The sequence below is a fragment of the Nicotiana sylvestris genome, chromosome 7 (genome assembly GCF_000393655.2).
Source record: "Nicotiana sylvestris chromosome 7, ASM39365v2, whole genome shotgun sequence".
NCBI classification, from domain to species: Eukaryota; Viridiplantae; Streptophyta; class Magnoliopsida; order Solanales; family Solanaceae; genus Nicotiana; species Nicotiana sylvestris.
The window spans coordinates 149,906,910-149,915,927 of NC_091063.1; the positions used below are offsets into that span (position 1 = coordinate 149,906,910).

Sequence of the window (9,018 nt, forward strand, 5' to 3'; positions counted from 1 at the left end):
AAAAAGAAATGGGCCTAAATAAGTCCAGCCTTCGTCCGTAGCTCTGTTTACAAAGTTGTGGCCTATTCTACAACCATAAAGAAGATCCTTCAATGACAAAACTACCCCTAAACACCTGTTAAACAAGCTCCCCTAACAAGGTCTAGTAAGTAAATTGACAAGGTAACGAAAACGGTTCATTCCCGGTTCTCCTAGTTCCTCTGTTCACGCAAACTTCGCTGATTCTGCAAAGTATCCGACCTAAACTATAGCTCCAAATGCCATAGCCTAGTGTAATTCCCAAAAAAAGAAAAAAAAAGGGATCCTATAAATCTGTTAAAATTAAGCTTTTGTTAACTTTTTCGTGACATTTTCAATCAATTGGCTTCAAAGGACCCGTTTCAGAATCAATTTCTAGGGTTTTGACATTTTCAATTTCATGTTACGAGAATTACCAAAAATATGATGCTTTCACGTATTGGCCGCTCGCTCTCTAAATCTTCTCACTCCAATATTCACAAAGTAAGCTCACTGATAGCTCTATTTATGAATAATTTTTTTGTTGAAAAATTTGTTAATTTTTTTGGTCGATTTTTTTGGTTTAGGGACTTGTCTATGGTGGTGGATATGGCGTGAGGTCAGCGGCGCTGGATGAAGTGGCAGTGCGCGGTGCGTGCATTACACGCGTCGATGGCGAGTTATGGTTTGTGAGAACCTATTTGACGTCTATAGGAAGTGGAAAGCAGGGGTTGAGTAAGGCGTATTTGTCGGAACTCGATTCGGTTTTTGCAAATCATAGGCTGCGGAGGTTTTTCTGTAGCGAAGGGCCAAAAAGAAGAAGTGAGAATAGATTTGAATAATTTGAGCATTTTGGAGAAAATAAATAATGTTTTTTGTTGCTTATCTATTGAATTTGTGGTTTTGTAGACTATGAGAACTATTATCCAAAGGACAGGAAAGAAGTTCCCAAAGGGAATAATCAAAAGGCAGAGTCGGGCAAAGGTATGTAGTGGTGTGTTATTTATGTATTGGTTAATGTATGATGAAGGAAATGTATGGATTTTTTCTAGTGTGAGTGAAGTTTTCTTTACATATCGTATAAACCAACATTACAACACTTGCATAAATATTGGCATGAGATGAGTTTAAATGGAGTAACGGTGTCAGTGAGGATTCATATAGCCGTTCCTAACTTTTTTGGAAGGCATACTTGTTGTTGTGGTTGTTTTAATGTATAGACCAACAACTATCCGCTGTATGAATCCCGTATGTGCTTCATTTGATATATTTAATTCCTTGAATGCTCTATATTGTGTATTGATGATGCGAATATTCTTGCGAATATTGTTTTTTCATTTTTGCGTTAATATGGAGATGCAACCCATATAAGGAATCGGTTGTAGAATTATGAAAAACCACTGAGAAATCCATGTTTTTCTCCTGTTTAATGTTTTATATATGGGTTGTGTTTCAATGAATAAATTCTTGCTTTGGTTTGTATTGTCGCAGAGGAAGGTGCAGGTGAACAAGGAAATCCTCAGGAGAATTTCGTGAAGCTTAATTACAATTTACTAACACCCTTGTTATTTATTGGGTTTATTCTGTCATCTATCCTCTTATCTCCTCGAGAGCAGCAGGAGGTTAGTGCTTAAACAAAGTTTTTTCTCCCTTGCCGATCTTCTCATTGCAGCTTCTTTCTCCCCTTTCCCCTCCTTTTATTCTCCTGGAAGGGTATGAGCTTAGTGCCTTTTGGCCTATTAGAGTGTTAGCTCGATGTAAGAAATGATCTTAAACATTTCAATATTTATATGTGAACCAACATTACCTCTACATTAATTCTAATGGAAACAAAAACGCAGTCAGCCAGCTACGAGGAGCCCTTCTTGAATGAATATATTTCTATGGAAAAATAGAACGTCTTGTAGAAGTCTTAGAATTAGTTACTTGGATAGAGGATGTTAAATGTAGGGTAGAAATAACACTTCTTTACCTTTCCATGATTTAAAATTTTCTCCTTTAGCTTTTTAGGCTATAGAAGATTTGTAGTTTAAATTTTCACAGATGAGCTCATAATGGAAAAATGATCAGAAATGCACAACTTCTGTAAGTTGAGGCATCACATGGAAACATTTGCTGGTAGATATTGGATAGTAATAAAAGCTAGGTAGATTTAGCTGTCCTTAAGTGTGTGTTTGTTCTTTCCGAAAAGCGGTAGGGTGATAAAACTAGCTACTCAGTGCCGGTTCAAAGGCAAGGCTGTGATGCCATTGCTTTAGGCCTAAAAAATTAAAGGCCAAAATTAAAATTATTATATGCAATATTATAATTATAATATAATTAATTACCAAAAAATATTATAATATAATTTATTAAAGATTTCAAATTTATATTGCTTTTTAGGATTTTTTGGAGGCTGTTTCGGCAGGGTAGATGCTGTAAAATTCTTTACCTCTCATTAATTAGTACGTTTACCTCCTTTTGATTGTGTTTTTTTCTTCCTCTGCGTATATTCATTCACTTTCCTATTTTAACTATTTACTTTCCAATTTCAACTAAGTTTTCCTAAATCAGATATTTTGCTTTGTCCTGTATGGTTAATCTAAATTAGAGAACAAATCTTTTATCTCGTTAATACATGAATTTTATTAAATAAGTTTAAGGCCTTTTATTAAGCTTTGGATTTAGGCCTCTAGTTCTACCCCGCCTTACTGCTACTATATTCTTCAAGAGATCATATCATTTGCGTTATATATTTACCTAAGTTGCATGGACTCTTCGATTTTGGTGCCGTCCCGATACGAGACGGGGACGGAAGCGGGAGCGGGATACGTTCCGGATACGGTCAACTGATTTCAGACACTTTGACCGGAGTCCGTCAGTCAAATTTGGGAGAAAAATTGAGATTTTGATTTCTCAAAATCAAAAATAAAACAGATTTAGGAGAATGAAAGAATAATGTCCACCTTGGATAATGAAAGATTGAATTCTACAATATTCATGTAAATTTTTCACAGGATATTTCTCAAAATTTATAATATTTTTATAGCTCTATTTTTAATTAGCCGAATCCCCGCACCCGTATCCATATCCGGATCCGCACCCCCGAATCTTAAAATTTAGATTTTGTCGAATCCGATACTCGGATCCGTCCCCGTATCAGATACCCGCACCCGAGTCCGAGCAACTTAGATATTTACTCATGGGACCATCTTTGATATGCTCAAGCTTTTATGGTTCTACTGATCTGATGGAGATTGTAGCCTTTTCCTCATATGATATTGTTTTTCTGGTCTAGCTCGTTAAAAAGACAACATTTTTCCAATCCACAATGTTACCCCCCCCCCCCCCCGTTTATTCAAAGGAAAATGAAGTCGTATGGAAGACCTGATAATGTTTTCCTATGAATCTGGCCTTTATGGTAATTTAAAGACTTAGGTTCTTATATGATACACCGGCTTTGTGTTACTAGTAGATATTATCTGTTTTTTACAAATCCAAAATTAGGTTTATCATTGCCTGGAGTAGAGTTTACAACGCACGTCTGAACAAGAAATTCACCATTTCTATTATCCTATTGATGACAAGTTTAGATATGAGATAGTGGCCCTGTGGAGCTAGTAAATTGCCTACTTGTTGCATGAACATGGAAAATCAGACTCTGTATCTCAGTGCTCATTCTACTTCATACAACCACTCGCCTTTTTTTAAAGAGCTCACTACTTTTGCCGATATTTTGTTCTTGCTTAAACATATATTATTGAGGAAGAATTTCTGCAATGTATCTGTGAATAATTGAAACGATGTGACTTTTTCTAAATGTTCCATCGTTTAACTGATGATTGGTGAGTAAAGCAGGTTCTAATATAATCGAGGGGCAGTTCTGTTATCTTCAGTGATTGATTGTCTTCTGTAATTTGCTTCTGTTTCTTCTGATCATCTGATGGTGACTTTGTAAATGTAAATTTTCAGATTAGCTTCCAAGAGTTCAAAAACAGGTTACTTGAAGCTGGTCTTGTTGATAGAATTGTTGTTTCTAACAAATCTGTGGCCAAAGTTTATGTGAGGAGCTCTGCACCCGGTCCTATTCAAATTGGTGATGACACTATTCAAGGTCCTGCAACTGGTAAAAATGGTACAAGAAACGCAAGCCACTACAAGTATTATTTTAACATTGGGAGTGTTGAGTCATTCGAGGAGAAGCTTGAAGAAGTACAGGAGGCATTAGGAATAGATCCACATAATTATGTTCCTGTTACGTATGTTGATGAGTTGAATTGGTTCCAAGAAGTGATGAGGTTTGGTCCAACATTGTTGATTCTTGCTGTCCTTTATTTTATGGGACGAAGAGTGCAGGGCGGAATAGGTGTTGGAGGCCCTGGTGGAAAAGGTGCTCGTGGAATATTTAACATTGGTAAAGCACATTTCACGAAAATGGATAAAAATGCGAAGAATAAGGTGAGTCCTAGTTTCTAGCGTTGCACTAGTGTCTGACTTGGGTGCAGATTCAGAAGTATTCATAGTGTTTTTAAAAGCTAGATTTGAAGATGTTTCATGTCATGGTATATCATGATTAATTCTTGGAAAGTCTGTTGACATGTTTTGGTACAGGTCTTCTTCAAAGATGTGGCTGGATGTGATGAGGCAAAGCAAGAAATCATGGAGTTTGTCCACTTCCTTAAAAACCCCAAGAAATATGAGCAGCTGGGAGCCAAAATACCCAAGGGTGCTCTTCTAGTGGGTCCTCCTGGGACTGGAAAGACACTTCTTGCCAAAGCTACAGCTGGAGAGTCTGGTGTACCTTTTCTTTCTATTTCTGGGTCAGATTTTATGGAGATGTTTGTTGGTGTTGGACCAGCCAGAGTTAGGAGCTTATTTCAGGAGGCACGACAGTGTGCACCTAGTATAATTTTCATTGATGAGATTGATGCCATTGGTCGAGCAAGAGGGCGGGGTGGCTTTTCTGGAGGACATGATGAACGTGAAAGCACTTTAAATCAACTGCTTGTTGAAATGGACGGCTTTGCAACCACATCAGGCGTGGTTGTACTTGCTGGCACAAATAGACCTGATATATTAGACAAAGCCTTGTTAAGACCCGGTCGATTTGATCGTCAAATTACCATAGACAAACCAGACATTAAAGGCCGTGATCAGATATTCCGGATCTACTTGAGCAAGTTGAAACTTGACCACGACGCAGCCTTTTATTCACAGAGGCTTGCTGCTCTAACACCAGGATTTGCCGGAGCAGACATTGCAAATGTTTGCAATGAAGCTGCTTTAATTGCCGCAAGAAATGAGAGTACAATAATTACAATGCAACATTTTGAGTCAGCAATAGACAGGGTAATTGGAGGTCTCGAGAAGAAGAATAAGGTATCCGATCCTCAGTTTTTCTGTTCCACTATCTACTTTGCATTTATATTTCATTGGTGGATAGCACATTTCCAACACTAGACATTTCATATAATGTTCTTTGTTCTGGATTGTTATGGAATACATCGTTTTCAGCTTGAAATGTTCAGATTTGTGCGACTTATCGCAAAAATAAAAAACGAAAAGAGAAGTGCTTGGATTTAATATCTCCCACTCAGTTGCTACTAGAAAACATATATCATTATGATAAGGGCATGCCCTTATAGTTATGATAAGGGCATGATATATTGATATAATGGTATACAACTTTTAGAGCTGATTATAAAATTAGAATTTCTCTATTTTCCTTTACAGTATTAGGCAAGTATTTCTTTTATTTCACTTCCTCTCCCTTGTTTTAGGGGTGAGGAGTGGTGGGAGGTTATGAACACTCAATGAAGTTTTGATGAGATACTTATGGTCAATTGGATGCAAACCGCTCTTCTAAAGGCCAGGCCTGAAACTTCTTGTAGCAGATGGAAAATTTTGATTTTAGGTGGCTAGGATCCAAATATAACCGTTCAATATTGTAAGAATAGCCGCTTTTATCCCAGTGTCCCACAAAGTCAGCTACAACTGGAGTGACCATTTGTTGAATATCCTGTCAGCCAAAACTTTGCGTGCATCATCGATCCGGAGATATTCAATATTTGGAGGGTTGAGTTGGAAGTTATGGTGGCCTTTTGGTCCTTTGCTGCTGCATCCAGGGATGTCCGTTAAATTTTTTGGGGAAGTTTGGTTATGATGGGTATTGAGCACTATTTATTTTGTGTGAGAATTAACATTATGGAGCATATATACTCCCTTTAACACCAATGTAACTGCTTCTGGTTGACTATGAGTACGGAATCCACTTGGCATGGAGAGGGTAGGTGGGCAAAGCAAGGGTTGACCTTTCCATGCGCTCTGGTCCTTTTCTATGCATTCTGGTCCCTTTTTTTTTTCTTCCTATTTTCTTCTTTCTACTTTTTTTAAAAAGAGAAGTTGGGAGGATGCCCACTTTTGGAGAAGTATGCAGTGACTAGTGTTAGAAATTTCCAGTTTTAGGTTGGAATGTTAAAGGTAAATTTTTGTGTTTGTTTTGGATGATGTCACATCTAAAAGCTTTCGTTGGGCTCTCTTCAGGTCATAAGCAAGCTAGAGAGGCGGACAGTTGCCTACCATGAATCTGGTCATGCTGTTGCTGGTTGGTTCTTGGAATACGCAGAACCATTGCTAAAAGTGACAATTGTTCCTCGTGGTACTGCAGCCTTGGGATTTGCTCAGTATGTTCCAAACGAAAATCTTTTAATGACTAAGGAACAGTTATTTGATATGACATGCATGACTCTTGGAGGTCGAGCTGCTGAGCAGGTGAATATGTTAAAAAAAAAAAAAGTTTTAACTTGCTTTCATATTTTCTCCTGTCGACACTAAGAATTGTTAACTTGAAACTCTTCTCACCATGTGGGCAGTGCGGAGGTCCCAAATATAGAATTCAATACTAAATTGTATTCCAGAAGCCAACTTTTAGGTACAGGGCAGAAACCTTATTATGCACTGTACGGATACTCTGTCCTGCGAGTAACTTGAAACTATTCTGACCATGTGGGCAGCGCGGAGGTCCCAAATATAGGTTTCAATACTAAATTGTATTCCAGAAGCAAACTTTTAGGTACAGGGCAGAAACCTTATTATGCACTGTACGGATATTCTGCCCTGCATGCTGTTATTTTGCTAGTCTTCTGAATTATGTTCTATAAGTAACATGGGAAGGTATTGAATTGTAGTGTTAAGTTCTTTTGAACTCAATATCCTGCACAAAATGGCGAGGGACCCCCTAAGACTTCCTCACCACTTATCCTTAACTTCCCCCATAAAAACAAGGTTAGCTAGTAGAAGATGAAACTTATGACTTAAATAGAAGGTGAATATCTTATGACTTAAAAGTCTGGGAGTTCCATAGTTCTCGTTAAATCTAACTAGAGCGTAAAGTTATGCAACACATCTTTAGGCATATAGAAAGAAGGCTTCTTGCCGAAGACCTAATTTTTGCAGATTAGTGTGCTTAACAAATGGAATGGAACCGATATGTCATATGATGTGCAATGAGTTTGGCTTTTATATTATCTGCTTTCAAATCTTAAAGAAAAAAAACTTAACAGAGCAGGAGGTCAGGATAAGATGGCTCTGATTTTAGTGGAGTCTTATATGATAAGTTCCTTGCTAGTTTACTATCTGACAACATTTAGTTCCTGGTATACATGAATATTTTGTTTGTTAAATATTATTCAGAAGTTTCAATTTTCTACTATTTTAGCAGCTACTTTCGTACCTTCTATCAACTAAATAAGATTTCTGAAAACGTAGTCATTTGGATTTTATTTGTTGACTAGGTTTTGATTGGGAAGATCTCGACTGGTGCGCAAAATGATTTGGAGAAAGTCACAAAAATGACGTATGCCCAGGTGGCAGTCTATGGTTTCAGTGACAAGGTTGGTCTTCTTTCTTTCCCACAAAGAGAAGATGGATTTGAGATGTCAAAGCCTTACAGTAGCAAGACAGCAGCAATTATCGACAGTGAAGTCAGAGAATGGGTCTCCAAGGCTTATGAACGCACTGTTCAACTTATAGAGGAGCACAAGGAACATGTGGCTAAAATTGCAGAGTTACTACTTGAAAAAGAGGTCCTTCATCAAGAAGATCTGGTCCGGGTATTGGGGGAACGACCATTCAAGAGCCTTGAGCCCACGAACTACGATAGATTCAAGCAAGGATTTGAAGAAGAGAACAAAGAAACCAAAAATAACCCCGAAAATAAGACTGTAGAAGATAAAGGATCATCGCCTGTTGAACCTGAGGTTGTCCCGGTATAGTTGTGGGATGGTGCTTTGTAAATGAGAATGTGGTGTTGTGGCTGTCTGGTATTCACTTATTAGAAAATTGTAGAAGAGAGAAGAACAAGTCTTTATATTAATAGCACAAAAATCAGTTTTTCAGTTTGTGCACCCCATGATATTGTGAAAAAAAAAAACAACAAAAATGAGGTGAAAGAAATGCTGTAATCTAATTGTATCAAGTACGCAAGGGCTGTTTCTCTTAGTAGTAGTTGCTCACTGGTATGTCTTGTAGCCAAGTCAGAAGCTCTACTTTCTGCAGTAATTTAATTTGCCCGACTTCCAGTGGCTGCAGAAATCTAGTTTAACAGACTTCCACTTGCAGTGCGTTATTTCTAACTGTTTTCTCATAAAGGGCTATATAGTCATATTATAGTCCTTTCGATGCAATAAAGTTACGCATTGTCTGGTTATCTTGGATCTAAGGGGTATTTCCATGGGTTTGCCTCGGTACTGTGTTCAAAGCATTGTATTGAATGGCCCCAGTCAGTTGCTTTCTGCTCGTATAATGCATACAACTCCGATTGATGGTTGGGCAAGTTCTATGGCTTTGTATGAGTTTGCGGTTTTTGATCCTTCTAATATTGTTAAGCAGTGATTGTGCTAGTCAGATAGCAGTGCCTTTGGCAGGGAATTATGCCTATTCAGTATTAAGAGGGCATATAAAGCCTATTGAAGCACCGTGGTTGTTGCTTTGGTAGAGCTCAATAGCAATCGTATGCAGTCCCAAAACTATGCATGTGATTTT

General features: G+C 37.9%; 1 protein-coding gene across 1 annotated transcript; it reads left to right on the forward strand.

Moving 5' to 3' along the window:
- Positions 1 to 208: 208 nt before the first annotated feature.
- On the forward strand, positions 209 to 8,481 carry LOC104223009 (ATP-dependent zinc metalloprotease FTSH 10, mitochondrial-like). The gene is made up of 8 exons (XM_009774359.2): positions 209 to 501; positions 585 to 819; positions 907 to 981; positions 1,489 to 1,619; positions 3,949 to 4,434; positions 4,588 to 5,355; positions 6,520 to 6,747; positions 7,770 to 8,481. Exons 1-8 carry the CDS (start codon positions 442 to 444, stop codon positions 8,247 to 8,249), a joined length of 2,463 nt encoding a protein of 820 aa, XP_009772661.1. The 5' UTR covers positions 209 to 441; the 3' UTR covers positions 8,250 to 8,481.
- Positions 8,482 to 9,018: the final 537 nt, after the last annotated feature.

Excerpts from the sequence above, each read along its gene's own strand:
- LOC104223009 (XM_009774359.2), top strand. The coding sequence starts at position 442 with ATGATGCTTTCACGTATTGGCCGCTCGCTCTCTAAATCTTCTCACTCC. Across the intron at positions 502-584 it reads CTCACTCCAATATTCACAAA|GGACTTGTCTATGGTGGTGG; the intron begins GTAAGCTCACTG and ends TTTTTGGTTTAG. Across the intron at positions 982-1,488 it reads AAAGGCAGAGTCGGGCAAAG|AGGAAGGTGCAGGTGAACAA; the intron begins GTATGTAGTGGT and ends GTATTGTCGCAG.